General features: G+C 41.3%; 1 protein-coding gene across 1 annotated transcript; it reads right to left on the reverse strand.

The window, feature by feature from the left end:
* Positions 1-413: 413 nt before the first annotated feature.
* On the reverse strand, positions 414-19573 carry LOC110166119 (adhesion G protein-coupled receptor L1-like). Its single transcript, XM_055158268.1, has 24 exons — positions 19439-19573; positions 16771-16987; positions 16111-16220; positions 14524-14538; positions 12900-13107; positions 11908-12172; positions 11495-11834; positions 10735-11028; positions 9680-9783; positions 9364-9549; positions 9236-9274; positions 8965-9145; positions 7995-8117; positions 7695-7912; positions 7135-7308; positions 6839-7051; positions 6032-6252; positions 5511-5577; positions 5328-5416; positions 4638-4806; positions 4409-4558; positions 4239-4335; positions 4042-4152; positions 414-3567 (listed from the first exon to the last, which is right to left on the reverse strand). The coding sequence occupies exons 1-24, from the start codon at positions 19506-19508 to the stop codon at positions 1643-1645; spliced, it is 5586 nt and encodes a 1861-aa protein (XP_055014243.1). The 5' UTR covers positions 19509-19573; the 3' UTR covers positions 414-1642.
* Between the last annotated feature and the right edge of the window lie 492 nt (positions 19574-20065).

Raw genomic sequence — 20065 nt, forward strand, 5'->3', positions numbered from 1 at the left:
TCTAAAAACAGGTTTCCTAAAAACATGATAAGTCACCCATAAAGTAATACTTGCTCCATACATAATTATCAATCATCAAACTATAGAATGTGAACCCAGCCTATTGGCTCATTATGGCAAATTGGACAAGATCTAGACTGGTTCTGTCTGTATTTTCTTAAGAATGTAGCCTTGACTGGCCAGGCAAAGAAAAAATCATAAAAAAGGAAGTAATTTATTTTAAGTCAAACAATGCAGATTTTTGTTTGAGTACCGTATTCCGCCTAAGCCTACAAACAAGCCTACAAACATATACTTCTTTCTTTGTTGGAAGTAGTGACACTTTGAATATTACATTTTGAAAACCACAGTTTATGTCCTTTAATTACATATTCATCCATTACCTGTGTTTGGCTTTAGTCCTATGAGTATTTTTATTTAGGTTGATACTCCAGTTTGCAACAGGATGTAAACAGAACACTTCACTTCAAGTGTCTTTACCTTGTGTCTAAGTCTATTCACAAAACCAAAGAGAAACGTCTATTTCACATGTTTACTTGAACTTCAATAGCAATACAAGACAATCAGAACACTTGAGGCCGATATTTACAGGGACTGGGGGCAGTTGCAGAAAAGTTTTGAGGTCTATAACATGATTGGCTTTGGAGACAAAAGTTCAGTTGCAAAGTTCATGTCAACGGTTCCATCACCAAAAGTCTGTGGCAGAAGGAGGCAAAGTTTTTTGGCCTTGTGGTGAGATGAGATTGGTTGAAACAGTTCAAAATCAGAAGCAGGGGGAGTATAAGAGCCCCCCTATTAGTATATTGATAAAATGCTTCACTGTGATACATTAATTATACAAGAATGGTTTATTTACACACAGTCTCTCACCCATTCACTCTCACATGTCATGCTCGCTGGCACACTTTCTCCCTATAGTACGTAGCCTGGTAAAGCCACTAAAAAGTCATGCACATGTTCTTTGAAAGGATTTTTTGGCAACACACAAGTGCTTTTCTTTGACACACTGTTTGCTTTGCTACAGGGGAGGGCGACACCAGCCAATGAGCCAGTAGAAACTTAAGACAATGATGGGCTAAGAAGAAAGCACCAATGACATGGGAAGACACAGCAGGGCGCAAGGAGAAGAGAGAGAGAGAAAGGACTTGGGTCGAGTTCAACATGAATCACAGTCTTAAAAAAAACTAACTAAGGATGAAACAGGGATAGTCTCGTGGTGATCAGGAGATAGAAGCAGGAAGGAGCCATCAAAATTAATATTATATAATCCTTTTTTCATTGTAGTAAACCATAGACTTTACATAAAGATAAACATTGTCTGTGGGTTATTTACTTTCTAGCTGGGGTTTCTATGAATTGGTGCTATGTGTATGCATCCTGTATGTCATGTAGACGCAATAGTATAGTTTAGTGGACATTTGATAACCTCTAAATACTATGTCAACAGTCTGCACTAAACTGCTGCCTAGCTGTCATTGATCAAAACACTGTTAGCTTAATCAGTGATAGCTTTATTATCTATCTTTATGAGAAGTCTATGCACAACACAGCCACAGTCCAGATAAAATTCAGTCTTAATTTATATGATAATTTGACGTTCCTCCTCCTGCCTGTTTCTATGCCCCAATCACCACCGCCCTAGTCACAGACTCGTCACCCGTTGCATCTGTCCGTCCTCTCCCTCTGACGTGGGCTCCGGCGTGTACACTGCGTCACCATTTGAGGCCAGTGGAGGGGGCTGGTAGAAGGTCTGCATGTGATTGGGCCGTGGTCCCAGTGGGGGGCGCCCCAGGCTGTAGGGGAGCTCAAGAGCAGGTCTCTGTGGCTGTCCTCCGGTGGGACTGAGCTCCTCTGGACCCTCAGGGCTGCTGTCGGGGTAGGACATGGTGGGTGGTGAGGTGCGGGTGTAGAAGCGTGGGGGGGAGCTGCTGCGGCTATACACCTGTGGGGAGTGGCGTGAGTACAGGTTGTTGGGTGGCGAAGTGGTGTCTCTGGGAACAAAGATGTTGGTTGGAGGAGAGCTTCGTGGGAAGATGCTGAGAGGAGGGGAACGTCGATCACCCGGATACAGCGGTGATGGGTTTGAGTCTCGGGCATAGATTGGAGAGGAGTCAGCATCAAGATCGAGGTCAGGGGTCAAAGGTAAAGTGAAGCTGCCCTCAGAGTCCTCCCTATCTCCATGGTAACGCAGTGATCCTCTGTCTCTGCCACGTTTCCTTCCGTCTGCCCCATTGTCTTTGCCCTCAAACATGAAAGTGTCCTCTCTATCAATGTCCACGCCCCCTCTCCAAACATCCAGTGCCCGATCCTTCTGTACATCACCATCGCGTTCTATGCCTCCCCTCCAACCATCTCTGTCCTTTAAGAAGGGCTCTTCTTTGTCCCTGTCCATGCCGCCTCTCCAAGCATCAATCCCAAAATCTTTTTTCTGGGTGATAAATGTCTCTTCTTGTTCTATGTCAGGTCCCCCTCGCCAAACCTCCATCCTGCAGTCACGTTCCTCTCGTGCTCTGTTCACTGCTGAGCCCCACTCAGCCATGTCCTCCATGCTCTTCTGAGAACTGAACGACTCATCCCGCCTCCGCTCCGCACCCCTCCACTCCTCCACCACAGCATCTCGTTTTAATAGATACGTTTCATCCTTGTCTCGGTCAGGGGCCCTCCATGAATCCACCTCTCGCTGCTTCATAAGTAGAGGTTCCTCTAGAGCTTTGTAGAGGGGCTCAGACTCCTGGGGCGGAGGGGGAGGAGGAGGAGGCAGGGGACGATCTCGATAGCGCTCCCGTTCCCTTTCGCGGTCTGTCCCACCACTGGACTCCACTGTGCTGCGGTGGCGAGACAGTGTGCCAGGTGTGCGGCTCAGAGTGGAGTAGGGCCTTGCCTGAACCTCTGGGGGACGCACTGACTGTTTGTCCGGCAGTCCTCGGCGACCCAGAGTTCCCTGAAGCTGAGACCTGTCCTCTTTATCAGGGTCCCCAGTGCTGCGGGAGTGTGACCAGCCATCCTGTACACGAGGAGTGGTCATGAGATCCTGGGTGGTTCGAGGTGGTGGGTGAGGATCCTGATCTGTAGGGTGCCTTGTCCACCCCTCCTGTGCATTTGGGCGGGTAGTGGGCTGTATGGTGGAGGCCCAGGCATCCTGAGGTGGTGGAGCATGTCGTGTCAGAGTGGCAGAGTGTGTGACGGTGGTTCGGTCGTGGTGGGGTCGGGCTAAACTACCGTACCGCTCTGGAGGAACAGGCATGGGCACAGATGGTCGAAGGTTGCTCTGCACCAGTTCTGAGATGATCATCTTCTCCAGAGCTGCTGCATCGGACAGATTACGCCTCATCCCTGTCCCACTGCTAAGGTCTGATGCTCCATGAGGAGTGAGGAGACCTGGAGAGATGTCATCTGCCCCCATCCCGACTCCACCGTCTCTGAGGAGGTCAGTGCTGCCCACCACTCCAGCTCGGGATCCCGGGGTTGTTCCTAAACCATGTAGGGTGAACGTGTTGGGAGTGTAGCCACCATTGAGGCACATGCTGTCCAAACCACAGGACTCCTGGCTCTGGGAAACACCGCCCTCTGTTGGATAAAAGACAAACATCAGAGAAGAACATGACACAGGTGCATGTTGTATGAACCATTCATGAACGAATGAGCAAAGAGTTATGTGCCTGCTTGAAATGTGGACCAAAGCGTCATATTTGATGAAATGTTGATTAATTCCCACATGGAGTGGATGCTTTATGTTTATGGTCTATGCATAATTATTTCTGAGCGTAGTTGTCACACAGAAAATCAAGGATGTGGTGCTCAGTGATTGATTAAATGAGCACAATAAAAGAGAGCTCATACTCGGCTTGTTTCTGAAGGTTCCTATTGGTCCGAGTTAAAAAAGAGGGACAGAAAAGGCAAGTGTCAAAACAGTAACAAAGACAAGAGGGAATACAAACTACTGTGTTTACTCACAAAACACACAAATAGTACAAGCAGTAAGATACATCACTATTTTGTTACATAGATAAAAAATAATCACAATCTAGCAGTGAAAGTTACCTGTGGAGGTGAAAGGTTGGTTGTATCCTTGGGCTAACATAGTGTCATAGGGAGAAGCCCCAGCATGAGTCTGCAACACTGGATTAGTGAGGAAATGATTTCCTAAAGCAGCTGGAATTAAGTCAAACATAAAAAATAAGTGTACCTATTGAATACAATAACAAGGACATTCTCATTAGAATAAAAAAAAAAAGTACCCCGGTTTAATGTGGGAGTGTTGTTAACATCTGCTGCTATAAAAGATGATTCAGTCTGTCTGCGAACTGTGTCGTTCCACATCCTCCTGATGCGGCTCTGTAATAGACATATTTGTCCAAGGTCAAATGTGAGTCAGACAAAAGGAGACGTGCCGTGAGTGGTAACAGACCTGTCTATTGGCTGTGGCTCTGCGGCTCTGGCTGCTGGTGTAGCGGCTGTTGGACCTCAGAGCGCTGCCTTTGACTGAGTCTGGGGAACTGCTGGACGAAGGCACGCAACACTGAGACAAACGTAGGCACCGACCATACTCTTTCTGACCCTGCGCACAACAGAGGGACATGTAACTCTGTCGCAAATCTAAGTCTGACCACGGCTATTGCTGCCACTAGGGGGCTGACCTTTCGAGCCAGAGTGCAGTGCAAAATGGTGATGAGGAGGGCCTGAGCAGTGTTGAGGGAAGAAAAGAGGTAAGCTAGTAACAGAGATGGAGCGGACAGGAACATGAGCCCCGAGGACCAAGTGACACTCTGCAGAAAGAGCAGAGTCAGAGAGCCGACAGCCCAGGCCCTAAGAGAGAGAGGACACAACAGAAAGACGTGAGACCACAATACAGACACCAATGCCTCACAGAAAAACTCAGTCACTTAAAATAAGTACTTGTGTATATTTTTCCATGTTATTTTCCATGTTATACCTCCAGCTGTAATCATAAGATGTAATCTTTTGTTTTGGATACTATCTGACAACTAAAGGATTACACAGACATAAAAAGAAATGTTTTTTGTTTACATTTATTAAATACATATATTTGTCCATAATATATCTGTAAGTGCATACTATGTAGAACAGTAACATTTCTACTGCCTTTTGAATTTTTTTGCTTATAGCAGCAAACCTGTGTTCAGCATTGTTCTATTTATAGCTTAATATGACCCATCAGGGTGAATCAGAGGAGGATCAGCGAAACTCACTCAAAATACTTGCATTTGATTTTGTTCTACGTAAGCAATGTGCAGTTCTTTCACAGGCTTTAATAAACATTTTCCACATTTTCTGTTCAATCCAAACAGCATGATGCGGGCACTGACCTCAGGTTGTCATGACGACTGGAGTCTGGCTTGAGCGCTGCCGTGCTGTGCATCTTATGTAAGGTCATCACCAAGACAACCAGGTTCAACTGGGACCAAAAAGAGATGCATCACACACAAAATCCCTCCAATACATCAATACAAATGATTAAAGAACACTTATTATCACGATCAAGTGTTTACCGTGATGATGACAGCCACAGGGCCCAGAAAACTCCAGATGAAGTAATTGTCTGTTCGTAGCCAACATCTAAGTGAAAACAAAGTATTAATTGTTCTGCATTCAAATACAACCTGAAGATGAACATGTAACATGTAAGTAGACTGGTCCTCTCAATCTATTAATGATTCCTCCTCCAATGATAATGCAATTTCCAAGAGTCAGTTCATGGTCATAAGGCCCCATTCCAGTTTGCTCAATTTAGACAGAGGAAATTGAAAGGAAAATAAAACATAATGGGAGGTACAGATCTTTTACAGTGTTTAGGTAGTAGGAGGGAAAGAATCAGATTTGTCAATTAGAGCTGGATTTAGCTAATTTAGTCTAGGGTTACATTAGTATACACTTGGTCTAAACTAGTACTAAAAAGTACTTAGAATCCAATCTGGGTGATATTTATTTTATTCCTTTGTGATGCTACTTGAAAGAGAAAGATGGTGTTTTTAAATAACCACTAACATTACATTGACCAAGTTGTTCTTACGCAGTTTTAGATCCATATCCTCTGAAGTCTATGGCTGCAGACACAGCCACCACCAGCCCAGGTATGGAGTATCCACAAAGGTAAAAGTATTTCCTCCGGGAGTTTCTTCCCTCAAAAACCTCACGCTGTAACAGGTAGAGCTCCACTGCCTCCAGACACAACCAGCAGAAAACCGACAAAAGCGAAAAGTGTAGCAGGCCAGCAATGATAGAGCACAGAACCTGGGAGTGAAGAAATAACATAAATAACATTACAAAATAACCTCAGATAAATTCTGTAAAAAAGGCTGTGTTCATATTATACATTTTTATACTATTATAACTATGGGTGAGACACTTGGACTGGGCTATAAGGCAGAAAATGTAATCAAGATTCTTTCTCATACTCATCAGTCTCAATAGCTTCTAACTAAAAAAAAAAAAAAAGATAAGATTCAGACAGATTTACACTTTTAAATTAATACTCAACAAAAATGTTTTTACTACAACAGGATTGGCTGTAGACCTCTCTTAAAAAAACACAAACAAAGAATTGTGATCGGCAAATGATTCACTCTCAAATAAAATTCTATTAATTACCCAGACCTATTAGACACCAATGTCCCCCCAGAAAAGAGAAAAACACTCCTTTTACACTTTTACACACACACACGCACACACAAATTCAAGACAACTTTTTTTTAGTATTTGTGACAATGTAAAAGTTGGCAACAGAAATGATCTGTTCTCAAACTCAGTTTTAAAAATAGACTCTTTAAGAATGTCATATGAACATCACAAATGTAAATGTAAGAAGATCATCACTTACTGTGTACTGGGCCTTATTGGCACCCACAAGGAATAGCAGCTCAGTGAATAGCAGATTGGCCCACAGGTTGCAGTGGATGGTGCTGTGGTCTGTGTGCCATGGCGCCCCCTGGCAGCAAAGTGTAGCAAGGCAAGTTCCCAAACACACCAGGGCTACAGAAATGCCCACCCAGGAGACGACACTGACAAGGAGCTCCTCCACCCCAACTCCAGACTGGTGGATAGACACAAGTCAGTCATTATCAATCAATCATCAATCATTATTACACCAACTTTATACAATGGTATGTTACTCACCACTGGTTGCTGATAGGTCATGAGTACTGCGTAGCTGGACAGGTGGTTACAAGCACAGGTTGTGTGTGTGTTGTTGGTGTGCAATAACCGGCAGCCCTGTGTAGACCACCTGCCAGCACCTGACGCCCCTGTCGCATTCCAGAAAGAACAGTTCGGACCAAAGTGGTTTTCCAGCTTCGGGACAGAGACAGAAAAACACATTAAGCCACTTCAGAAAATGTCAGGCGAGCTCCATGGGGCATTCAGTTGGAATAAAAGCTTTTACCTGCACTCATAAAATGACAACAATTGTTAAGCAATCATTAATTTTGCCTGGTCAAGGGTGATTTGTCATGTGGAGGTGATAGGGGGTCACATTAAAAGGAGATCTAAAAACCATATGCCAACTTTATGGATGAAAATATCCAAGGTTTACAAAGATTTCAAAAAGAAGGGGTATCAATAATAGTAAATGCTGCTATATACACACAGAATATATTAATCCTACTCATACATTCTATCCTAATCAAAGATCCTCTATATTACAACACCCTAAAGAATTAAAACAGTGTAGGACAAACCTGCAGATGTCGCAGTGTGAAGATGACAGGCTCAGACAGATAGACCCTATTGGAGCCTCTGTGCACAGAGGCAGAGATCACATGGGAGTTGACCACTAGACTCCGCCTCCTCACATCAGAACTCTGTCCCATACTCAGGCCCATTCGCAAAGTGGAGTTCTGTGTGGTAAGGAAGGCCCCAAGGTTCTTATATAGTGCAAGCACCAAGTTTACCTGGCCTGAACACAGACAGCAAGTATATTATCAATCATTATTTTGAAAACCCTAAAATATAAATGAGATGAGGTTCGCATCACAAACCATTGTTACTGTATTGCTGCAAGGCCAGTGCGGAAATCTGCAGGATGCTGTCGCTGTCATACGAATGAGGAAAAGTCATGTCCTGGATATCTGCTTCTGTGTTTAGCACATACACCTCTAAATCTGTTCAAACACAGTTCATGGTTTCAACATTTAAGCAAAAATATTTTATAACATTAAAAAAACACTGTAAATGTACAATGTTGGCAAAACTTTGGCAATTTGGCAAATCCACAAAAAGCAATATTTCACAATGTTTTTAGGAATAGAGATTAACACAGTGCATATATTTGTAGTAACTCTATCTAGTCTACAGGTTTGTCTCATAAAGTATCTCTCTCTCTCTCTCTCTCTCTCTCTCTCTCTAAAAAAAAGAAGCACTAAAAAGAGCTCCTGCAGTTTTCATCACGCACTCCTGGCACCTCCAACCCCCATACTGGCAGTGGTAGCGCTGAAGAATTCTCATATAAAAGGCGTCAGCCATAATTAATAAACCTTACAGGAGTTTCAGAGATTGCAGATTATTGCAGATTATTGATTATTGTTATTGATTATTATTATATATTGATTTGTGTACCGGGATGTGCAACAGTAGAGAAAATCCTCAGTCTTTTACCGGATTTACATTTTTGATGATATAAAAAGCTGAAAAGTAAACCACGTGCCAAATATTGCAGTTAAGACAAAATCTATGCAATCTATACTCTTTAAATAACAACAGGGCCAGGTATGAATGTCTGATCTAATTAGTTTTAAGATAAATCATTGCCTAGGATTTAATTTAATGACAAAAAATCTCCAAAAGCAGAGTAGATGCCATTCATTGCATCATTCCCTGTCAAATTTAGCCATGTTAGTACAGGAGCTCTATAACCTTTGTTTTAGTTTACCTGATGTGTCTAGATAATGTTTCAAAATATTGTGTATATTGTAAAATTAATTAATCTAAAATGAAAGGCAAAAAGCATACCAATATTGGGTGCCCTGTCACTGAAGCGTCCTTCGTACAGGTTGTTGGCCAGTAAAAATGCTCCTTTCTCCACCGCGTCCAACAGCAGCGAAGCTGAGCGCGACTGGTCAGCATTGCTCATATCGGCCCAGGACATCAGAGCCTCTGGACCAAGCAGATTATCGACTGTCTGGACCACAGCCTGCGACAGAAACAGAAAATATTTTATATTTTGTACTTTATACCACAATAAATGTTGGTATAGATCTGCGCATCGATCCTCATAGCTCACCTGCACATAAGCTCGACATGTGCGCTCCCTCTTCTGCAGCTGAAAAGAAGAAAAGTAGCTATTGTTAGACCCATCCACACTGACATTTCTACCTATGGTTCAGTTGAAAGGTCAAAAGCATCATTTACCTTATTATAATTACGTGCAGCTGATTCTTTATTGGCTGGTCTCAAGGCTTGGAGCTGAGAGTCCAGGATGTCCAATAGCTGTTCGATTAGTTTGACAGACATGCTGACATCACCCGCATAGATCCGCCCCCGGGTCAGGTTCACCAGCTCTCCTGCAATATTGGCTGCGTTCTCTCCACTCTTAATCTGCACAAAGGAAGGAGCGTTCATAATGTCAAATATTGTGACATTTAAGGTAGAAAAGCCAGACTCGGATGGCAGTGGGGTCTTTGCACAGCAGTATCTGTGTCTGGTGTGAGTTGGGGATGTGACAAACCTTCTGTGCAATTTGGCTGACCCATGGAGAGGTGCAGTTGGAAAGGTCAGGTCCTCGGGAGCTCCAGCCCACAGGCGATGACATGCACTGGTATGAGGCGATACCTGCAGAGACCAACGGGGGGCAGCCTTTTAAACTCACAAAACTAACAAAGAATCTTTAGCGAAGGGTTACTCAGCAATTAAACATTGTTAGCATTGTTATTACTTTTTACATGTTAATGGCCTCAGTATGTTCAGTGCTAAATCATATAATGTTCCTTCCTTCCATCCTTTTATTGCTACCCTTCTTTTATTCTATTATTATATTAGTATGCGCTGTGGTAAAAGTCTTGTTGAAAATTAAAAAAATAAAATCATATGACACACAAATGCAAACTAAATAACAAAGAAATCAGTCTTATAGTAACTCACTTATTCAAGCACAAACAGGAACGAGCCAGATGAATCACCATTTGTGTAAATATATTTTATCACAATATATACTATGTCGACTTATTGTTCAATATATGAAAGCTGTTCTTTTTGGAGGCTCTGTATTTATCATACATATTTCTTCTTTGGACTATTGGGAAATCTTTGTTTTTTTTTGCCTATATGATAAGCTATAAAGGTTGACTTCATAGCCTCTATGACTCATTACAGTTGCAAACTGAGTACTACAGTATTTCATTCCACTATTTATTTATGTAAGCTCATGATTTTTTCACAATATTGTAGATTCAGAATAGTTTTTGTGGTTTAAATCTGCTGTTGGTTTTTTGTGTCAGTGACATAAATTAGTTGCAATATTATAGTTTATCTTCTGTATGTAATTTGTTATTGTGACAGGCCTACACCCAATTACCTTATTTAATTGAAAAAAGAAGAAGCACTACAAGTACACCGTAACTTAGGTACATGAAAGCTTTTCCCTAGAGAGAGAACTTGGCTGCATTTTCTGTACAAATGAAGCCAGTTCAAACAGAGTGCCAGAGAGTATTTCAAAGGAAGTCAAAAAGGAGAGTCCAGTGTAAACATCAATACAAGGACTCCCACATCTAAAACGGCCCTCACCCAGAGAGCCTTTGGGACAGGGCCTCTCCACTGTCTCTCCTTTCAGGGTGGGCGGCCACTGCACCCCTCGCGCCACCCGCCCCTCGCAGCCGCCAATCTGCCCAGGACTCCCAGGAGCCAGAGGCACCCGCAGAGGAGGGCGGGGTGTCAGAGGAACCATGGCTGTGATGGGACGTTGGTCAAATGGCCCCCGGTTTATGACCCCGATTGGGTGGGACGCTGAGGGCTGCACCGGGGTTAAGGAGACAGTGGTGGTGTAAGAGCGGACAGTGGTCATCAGTGAAGACAGAGGACCTGGATTAAAAAGACACACATCATCAAAAATAATTACAAGGTCAGGCCAGACTGTAGGCTCCAAATACTTCTAATTCAAATCTGAAGCAGGATCGAAACAGACTTTAGCTCAATCTGAACTTATTCAGTATAAACTCAGAATTAATGGTGGCATTTGGCACTTTAGAAACTAATTAGAATTATGAATTAAGAATGCATAATATTGATTTACCCTTTATTATTACCCTTATAAGTCAAATAACTTTCAAAATTAAAATCCTACTGTTTATCAAGCATTATACCATGGTCAATGAGAATTCTAAGGCTAACAGGATGCATTATTTCAGTCTTTTCACATATTAACCCACACCACAGAAAACTACCACTTGGAGAATAGAGTATACTGTTTAATTTACTATATTACTTTAATTGTTTACAACTGTCTCATTATGGATAATATCATACAATTTTTCATTGTCACACTAACCTTTAGTGGGTGGCGGCGGAGTGAACTGAAGCGGGTATCTCAACACGTAGTAGTTATTCCACACATAGAGCTGGTTGTCTCTGGGGTTATAGTCAATGGAGGAGATGTACTGATAAGGGTTGGGGAAGGGAATTTGAACAGGCAGCTCTTGTCCTCTGCTGGTGTCATAGGCGTACACCACCATGTCACTGCCCACCCGCCCCTCTGCCTGCCCCTCGTCATCCTGGAAGACCGAGCGCACCGCATACAATACTCCACAGGCCATGAAGGCGTTACTGGCACCGCGTTTGTCGAAGCCAGTGGCCCATGTCCCCTCAAAGCGCAGTGTGTATGGGTTCACCTGCACAAAAGGAGCTCAATACAAGACCTATTCCTCTTATCAACAGCATTCATCTGTTTTCTTTTCTTCCTACCTGGCTGACCACAATGCGTCCATTATTGGCTTCAGTCGAATAGATCACCCAAAGGCCATTTTCATCCACGGCGAGATCGATGTCCGACTTCCCTCCCCAGCGGTATGGAGAGGTGTCATGGTAGTTGGCATTGACCACCACAGCCTCGCCACTCTTGATGCGTGTCCGGAGGTCGTACTTGACCAGGTTTCGCGTTCGCTCCTTATTGTAAAACACAGCACCATCGTACACCACAAAACCGGTCCCATCCACCCGACTGGGCAGCCTGAAAACATGCAGCGTTTAGCATTACCAAGGCATGGCTGGGGCATATTTAAAATCAAAACTGACACTAAAAAGCCTTAATCCATTTAATCTCGCAGAGGGCAACACAGTCAATTGTTTTTCATTGAGAATGTAATAAAGCATGCATAATTCATATCTAGTTAATAGTTGTGGGCTATTAAAAAAATCATTTCTTTTAAATAATAACAAATTGTTATTTTTGGTTTTGAATAATATGATCATATAGTTTTATAAATCAATGCAAGTGCCAAGCGCATACAGAATGGCTCTGAAATGTTTTAATGTACTGCTTAAAAACACTATGTAACCTTTCTGGTAGTGGGTCTGTCACCTGCTTGTTTCCATGGAGATTTTATTGCTTTGCCTGGAATGATCCACAATATGGCAATAAATCTTCACGGAGACAAGCAGGTGACACCACCAGGATAAGGTTCAGGTCAGATCTGTAGAGAGGCGACTACGCTCACAATAAGAATGCATGCTTTAAAGTAAACACTTCAAATTGAATAAATGAAAAATAGATAAGTTTATTGTCATACTGCTGTAACACCCCATGGAGACAAGTAGACTGCAGACCCCCTACCAGAAAAGTTACAAAGTGCATCTTTAATAGTGGGTTATTATGATAGTTCTGTTAGTTCTCGCTTGGCCCCAGTTACATGCCAGAGATGAAGCCAGCCCTAAACAGTGTGTTCTGACTGACTCACTTGTAGGTGGTGGTGACCCTGTTCTGTCTGTAGTCGTCCCAGGAGGCGTACTCATACAGCACCTCTGTCCTATAGGGCGTCCAGGGCATGACGTACAGTCGGTCTCCTGCCTGCAGAGGGTCCTTACACCACGCCCCTGACTGGTGCTCTGCCTCCAGAAGAGATGAGGCCGGGCCGATGCTGAGCAGGGAGCCCGGGCACACGAAAACTGGGAACCGGGGAGGAAGGAGGGGGTCAAGAGGAGGATGTGAGGAGGAGGAGCAGGAAAGAGAAGGAGAGAGTGGAAAGACAGTGAAGGCAGGTGCAGGATGAAAATGGATCGATGCATGAAAAATGTCATGAATCAGATGCAGCGAGATTTGAGAAACAGAAAGAAGAGACAAAGAGAGGAATTTAAAACACCTGAATTTGAAAAGAAAAGCAGCTGTGTGCATGTTGTATCACACAGTTATTGTGTGATTAATGTGTGATACGACTGGGGCACTGCAATTAAAGTGTGTTCATGTGGCTCGTGTTTGGGTTGTGTGTTTATGAGAGTTAGTGCAAAAAGACTGAGAGTGTGAGAGGTAGAGTCAGGGACGCAGAAGGCGGGGCTAAATTTTGCCTTGAAGTGAATGAGAGGGCAGGTTAGTTTACGCCAAGCACGATTGGTCCACCGACATGTCAATAACTGTATGGACACTTAATGTACTCCTCACACTGGCATGCAGAGAGGCATGCACACACATTCACACAGAGAAGCAGACATCCAGACGGATAGTCACACACATTTGGTCTTATTTTTCCTATGGAGATAAATAAGGGGCTCTTCCTATAAGGGAAGAAAAGGGAAAATAAGCATGAAGGGATGATTGGACAATAAGGAATGAAGCAAAGATAGAGAGAAGAGAAGTAGTAATAGTGCCAGGATTATTCAGAGGATTATTTAAAATGATATGTTCGTGTGGAGTTTGTGTTCTGTAGTTTTATTTGTCTGTGTTTGTGGCTGTTTTGAGCAGAAAGAGCAGAGAGAAGGCTATAGGCAGTAGAAGAATATTGAACCATCTGACATTACAATGAATTATGCAAAAAAAAAAAAAAAAAAGAATGCCAACGTCCACAGAACTATTTGGAACAGGGACTTCTAGACTCTTGTAAAGTCTGATTTAGTCACTGTGCTGTAGGTTGCTGGTGAATCTGAAGTAAGTTTATAAACTACAAACAGACTTCAAAATATCAAAATATATATGTATTTATATGTATAAAAAATGAAAGGAAAATGTTTTATTATTTGTCATGCTTTCAGTATAGGTTCCACTGACAGCCATTGATCCCACGGTCCACTATTCTTCTACTGTCTATAGAGAAGAGGTAAGATAAGAAGGCTAAGTGCAGAACCTGGATAAAACTGGATAAAAGGACGAATTTCCATACAACGAGAGATGGATAATATGGGAAAAAAGGATAAGGAAATGGAAAAAGGGGGCAACATCCAGCATGACTACGAAACAACGTCCTAGGGCAGAGGAGAGAGATGGCAGAGTAGAGCAGAATAGAGAGAGAGAAAAAGAGAGAAAGAAAGAGAGAGAGAGAGAGTGGGGTTGGGGCAAGGAGAGATCAAGATGCTACAATGTATTGTCTTTACCTTTTTGGTCCACTTCTACTCAAGCATAGGAAAAAAGAGGGAGAGAAAGAAAGAGCAGTCAGAGGATGAAAGAGGAGAAACAGAAAAGCAAGAAAGCAAGCCAGAAATCAGGAGAGGAAGCAAGAGAGAGAGAGGCTGATAGGCAGAAAGGACTGCACAATATTTAACACATTTTATAACATGTGCACATACAACAAAGACCAAACTGAAATTGAAAATTAGTGTTATATTATTACATTTTTATCAATGGAAAGATGAACCCATGTAAGTCACATATGCATGTTATTACAAGGATGTGTAGGCTGAGCATTGTATACCCAAGTAAACCCAAAACAGAGAAGCAAATTGTATCTATTAAGCTGAATCTTCATATGCAATATGATGATTCATATGATATACTGCACATAGGTAATTTTCCAAATATTGTGCAATCCTACTAGACAGAAAGGCAGAAAAAATCTGAGCAAGAGGGAGAAAGAATCAGAAAGTAATGCACAGAAAAAGAACTAATTATCGCCCAAATTTTTAGTTCACATTTACAGCCCTTCCTCCTAAAACCTCCCACTCCCCAGATGCTTCCTCCCCACTTCCACCCCTCTGAACCCCACCGTCCCAACTCTCCTTCCTTCAATCAGGATCCTGTGGAGAAAAGAGAGCAACTCCTGTGGTGTAAATCTGAAAAAGAAAACCCACACGCATGCACACACCGCGCACACAGCCGAGATATGTACCGCTAACATCTTACAACTTTCTGTCTGAACTTCCTCTATGAACCCTTTCAAAACACTCACACTCCCTGAGAAAAAAGAGACAGGATTTCTATCATCTGACATCAGAGGTTAATACAACAAACTAAACAATTCCAATGTAGGTAATACATTGTCATGCAGTGTTGGGAATACACTGTAAAACTTTTAATGGTGAAACAAACAATGGCAGTGTTTTGAATAGTGTAGTGTTCATTTTGTATAATACAACATAGGAACATCATTAGCAGAATAATACTGTGCATTACATTACATTGTAGGTTAACAGAAACTCTTCTTTCTTTTTAAATGTGTGTATAGCACTTCAAATCAGCTTCTCCATAAAAGTACAAATCATATTTGGACACTTATGGGCAGAGGTACAGTATTCAGTTGCATTTACATTATATAAGGTATCTACAACATTAATTGATGTGAACATTTGTGTTTCATGCATCGCTTCTTCAGATATTTTTTTTTTTTCAGATTTTTGTAATCTATTCTCTGTAAATATTAGATTTTGTGCTTAATTTCTGGTTTTGTCTCTAAAATTACCTTAACTTCAAAATATAAATCAGATGTTACAATCAGATACTGATTTCCACAAATGTTTTTTTCTCACTTGAGTAATATGGACCACTAATTCTGCTTAAGCAAAATAATGGTATTCTTCTTTGAGTATAATTTTTGGCAACTACCCACCTCTGCTTATGTGTTATGGCCCATAGTTTGGAACGTCTAATTTCTGTTTTAAAGACATTTGTATAATCAAATCTACAAAGCAAAGTCTTACAGTGTAATGTGCTTAATGTACGTATCTATGTGCATGATTTATACTCACTGTAGGGGACACATTCATACTGGATCTCGAGGTATTTGTAGGTTCCGGGACAGGGGTCTGGGAAGACGTCCACTCCCGCGACCACGACGCACTGAGTCCTGTTGTTACACCTGCCCCAACGACGGACAGATGAGGAGAGATGAGGGGTGATGGGTAAAAAGAGATAAAGGAGGGTGAGTGATTAGGAGACAGGAAAGGAGAAGGAAAGGACACTCGATTTGTCTCCTCTGCCTCTACCTCCGAGTGAATATTGATCAGGTCTTCTAGGAAAACACTGCTGAGTACATCGCTAATGGTGCAGCCAACCACTCACACTCAGTCGAAGATAGTAGCACACACAAATACACACAAACACACACAACTTACAGGACAAGCTCGGGCCTGATGCAGAGCTACATGTATGTACTACAGTAGCCTTCATTGATTGACTCATTGTTTCCAATGTGTATGTGTAAAATGCACCTGGCTTATAAACTTGGCCAATGGACAATATACTGTAGATTGATATCTGAGAAAGTAGCTGTAGTTACATAACTGCCTTATAATGTGCTGATGAAATTAATATGTAGGCTAAAGAAATGCCAGGATATAATATACAAGTAAAAAGTAAAGTAAGTATCATTGAGTAAAACTCTGTTAAATCTTGAATGGAGCTCTCACCTTTGGGCCATGATCTTGAGAGCGTCTGGAAGGTAACACTGAGTATTCTCCATCTGAAAGGGGTCTGCATCACAGATCTTGTCATCCGTTCGTCCATAGTTTGCCGTCTCCACCATCACTACATCACTTCCTGGGCAGCGCAGCTCTATTGGATAGCCCTCACAAGCCAGCTCCCTGCGGAGCAGCCCGAACGGCATTGCAGCCCGCGACATGGCAGCTGTGGGCCGAAAGAAAGAGAATGTTGATACTGAATTTTATGCATATTATTATTATATAAAATATGATAGATTTTCTCCGTTCTTGTAGCCTTTACTTAGGAATTGCTCACACATTAACAAATTTGTTTAAGGCATCACCATAATAAATTATAACAACATAAACAACAATGTTTAGTGCTTCAGTAATCTCATACAGTTTGTACTAATTTAGTTTATTTGTTATTTTATTCTGTTAAATATTAATATCATACTAAGGCTTTATTATTGCTTAAAAGGGCTGAACTATTCACCCAAATAGCCTTACTCTTGAATGTAATCATAATGTCCTGTTCACATGTCACCTATGTGTAATTGTGATATTTAACACGCAAATGTGTGTGAACATGCTGCTTGTGTGAAGGCTGACACTGGAGGCATTCCCAGATGTAAAAACAGTGAGAGTTAAATCCCATAGCACCTTGGTTGTGACACCTCTGTTTGATGTGATACAACGTTACAACACAATATCTACTGTTTTAAAGCCACAGAAACAGATAAAGTCTGCACTTCTGTCAGGGCCTTGCTGAAAACAATCTGAAGATGTGAGATTTTCTATTTTTCCTTGACATAAATCAGTGAGTAACGTGTGTGCGAATGTACCTGACTGCCATAATAATCCATATAAGGCAGAGTAACCGGAGAAAATCATATTACTTTCACCTTAATCTGGTTGTCTACATTGAGCATTACCATTTAGCAGATTAAAGCTTGGTTTAAGCCTACCACACTGCTGTAATCTGTGTGGGGCTGCTGTAACTGTCTGCGACACTGAATGACAGATTGTTGATTAACTACTGAAATACTCGATTTGGCAAACTGCTCACTTAAATGTGCCACTAATCTTTGTTTATGTGGGTCAAAGCATTCCATAAAGCTTGTCCTGGACGACTGTGACTTATAACTCCTGACTTACTATTTAGTCATACATTGGCTTAATTTTGACATTTCTTCACTACAGGTCTATATTTGTATGCACTGCAAAAAGTAATATCTGAATATGAATAAGTTCCAGGTGCTCAAATTAAGAAGATTTAACTTAATTTGAGTAGATTTCACTTGACAATTAAAATTAACTACCAATGAATTAAGTATTTTTTCTTAATTTAAACAACATATGACTTAGTTTCTTATTCAATTTGTTTTTATTACCTTCCGTGTAGCTAGGTAACGTGGAAGATAATTTTACTTCTTTACTTCTTAATGGTCTTAATTTATATCATTTTAACTCAAAGCAAGATTTTAGTTTATGTAGTGCCAAATGCAATAAAAAGCTAAAAGAAGACATATTATGCCTTTTAGGGGTATTTATATTAAACAACAAAATGTGTAAATGTTTAACATTTTGTTAGTTTTACATTGCAATATTGATCTAAAATGTATCTTAATCATCTAATGTGTCCAACGACTTCCTGTTCAAAACTACAGAACCAATTTGCCACACCTATATGATTGCATTTCACAATAACAGCAAGCAGCAGTGGATTTTCATGTGCTTGTTTTTATTGTTGAAAATGGCTATGTGACATTTTTCAGTAATCATATATAATGAAGGCAGTTGGCGGAGATAAGTGGTATAGGTCAAAACAGAAATTATCTGAGCATTCAAGACTCAAACAGAGGACACAACAGGATTGCACAAATCAATCAAATCAAATTCTAGTGAATCTAGTGAGGGTATATGGATTTTAAAACAGTGGAGCACTTCCTGTATTACCAGATGACATCACAAGGTGGAGTGTTTTCTGATTGAAAGAAGAACTCAGCCTAATGGGATCTGTGTGTTAAAGAAGCACTGTTGTGCTTGTGTCTGGTATATAATCTATGTCTAATCTATATCTATAACCCATGGATCCTTTGGACATTTGCACATTTTAAATTGCGACATTCATCTAAAAGGACTAAAAGTAACAAGTCTGCTGACTTTAAAAAATGGGTTGCCCGATGGGAGCTGACGTCGCCACAGACGTCATCACAAAAAAGAGTCGGTATGGCCAATGGATAGCAGCATATCATGTCAGCAAGCAGCGGATGTTTATTTCATTTGAACTAAAATGACGAAACAACGCTGACGAAGCCAATTAAGATAATAAAATTGAAGAATGAAATAAGAAGAGAGCAATGGATGTATGCCAGTGCCAGTGAAAACTGCTACAGGTATATTTGTTCAGCAATAGGGCATCTTGAAAATAAGGAATTAAAGCTTGCTCAAACATGAATGTATGGATCACTCCAAATGCAACTTCGGGTGAGCAGATTGTGAGTGGAAACAACTATAACATGGTAGAAAGGTCTGCTTTAAAAATAAATGAAACAAAATACAACTCTGGATATTGATGAGAAAACAACATTATAGCATAGATCAGAAAATAGCATAATTTAGGCCCTTTAAAGCTCATAATGCATTATCTTACCTTGACCAAATGGGACAATGTGAGACAACATGAGCACACAAGCTCCCAGGAACCACACGGACGAAGCCATGTTGGGAGGGAAGGGTTATGACGTCGCAGCGACCGCCACGTTAGGAGAGCCTATGAAGAGAGCACAGAGAATAGGTGAGATAAATAACAGAACTTAATGTGATGCATGTACAGCAACCATTTAAAAAAAGGTCATCAAGATTTGAGTGATGCAATGAAGAGAGGGAAGGATTTCCTCCCCATGCCTAGACACTGGTGGGCTAGGGCTCCAAGATTAATCAGATAAATCACTATTTGAATGATGAAAAAATTTGCAAACACAGCACAATCAAAAATGTTTAATTTCTGATATCTTCTTCTTATATCTATTTTCTTATATACTGCCTTATGCGGCTGTTTATAAAAAACTGCCAACTTTGTAGTTGATGCATGACATTCTTTTAGCAGTTCACACAAATGTCTTTTCTCAAAGGTTAATGTTTCTGGAAATGTTTAAAATGTGACTGTTGGACATAATTTCAAATCATTTCCCCCATAGAGACTGGCCCTTTAACTTTTCAACTGTCAAACATATTATTCTTACTGCCACAATGACATACAAGACAGTGTTGCATCATG

The sequence above is a fragment of the Boleophthalmus pectinirostris genome, unplaced genomic scaffold (genome assembly GCF_026225935.1).
Source record: "Boleophthalmus pectinirostris isolate CB_2022bp ecotype Guang Dong unplaced genomic scaffold, ASM2622593v1 HiC_scaffold_22, whole genome shotgun sequence".
Taxonomy (NCBI): Eukaryota; Metazoa; Chordata; class Actinopteri; order Gobiiformes; family Gobiidae; genus Boleophthalmus; species Boleophthalmus pectinirostris.

Coding starts and splice junctions, on each gene's coding strand:
- LOC110166119 (XM_055158268.1), bottom strand. CDS start 19,508: ATGGCTTCGTCCGTGTGGTTCCTGGGAGCTTGTGTGCTCATGTTGTCT. Junction 16,988..19,438: donor CATTGTCCCATTTGGTCAAG/GTAAGATAATGC, acceptor TTCGGCCCACAG/CTGCCATGTCGCGGGCTGCA. Junction 11,029..11,494: donor TCCGCCGCCACCCACTAAAG/GTTAGTGTGACA, acceptor TTTTTAATCCAG/GTCCTCTGTCTTCACTGATG.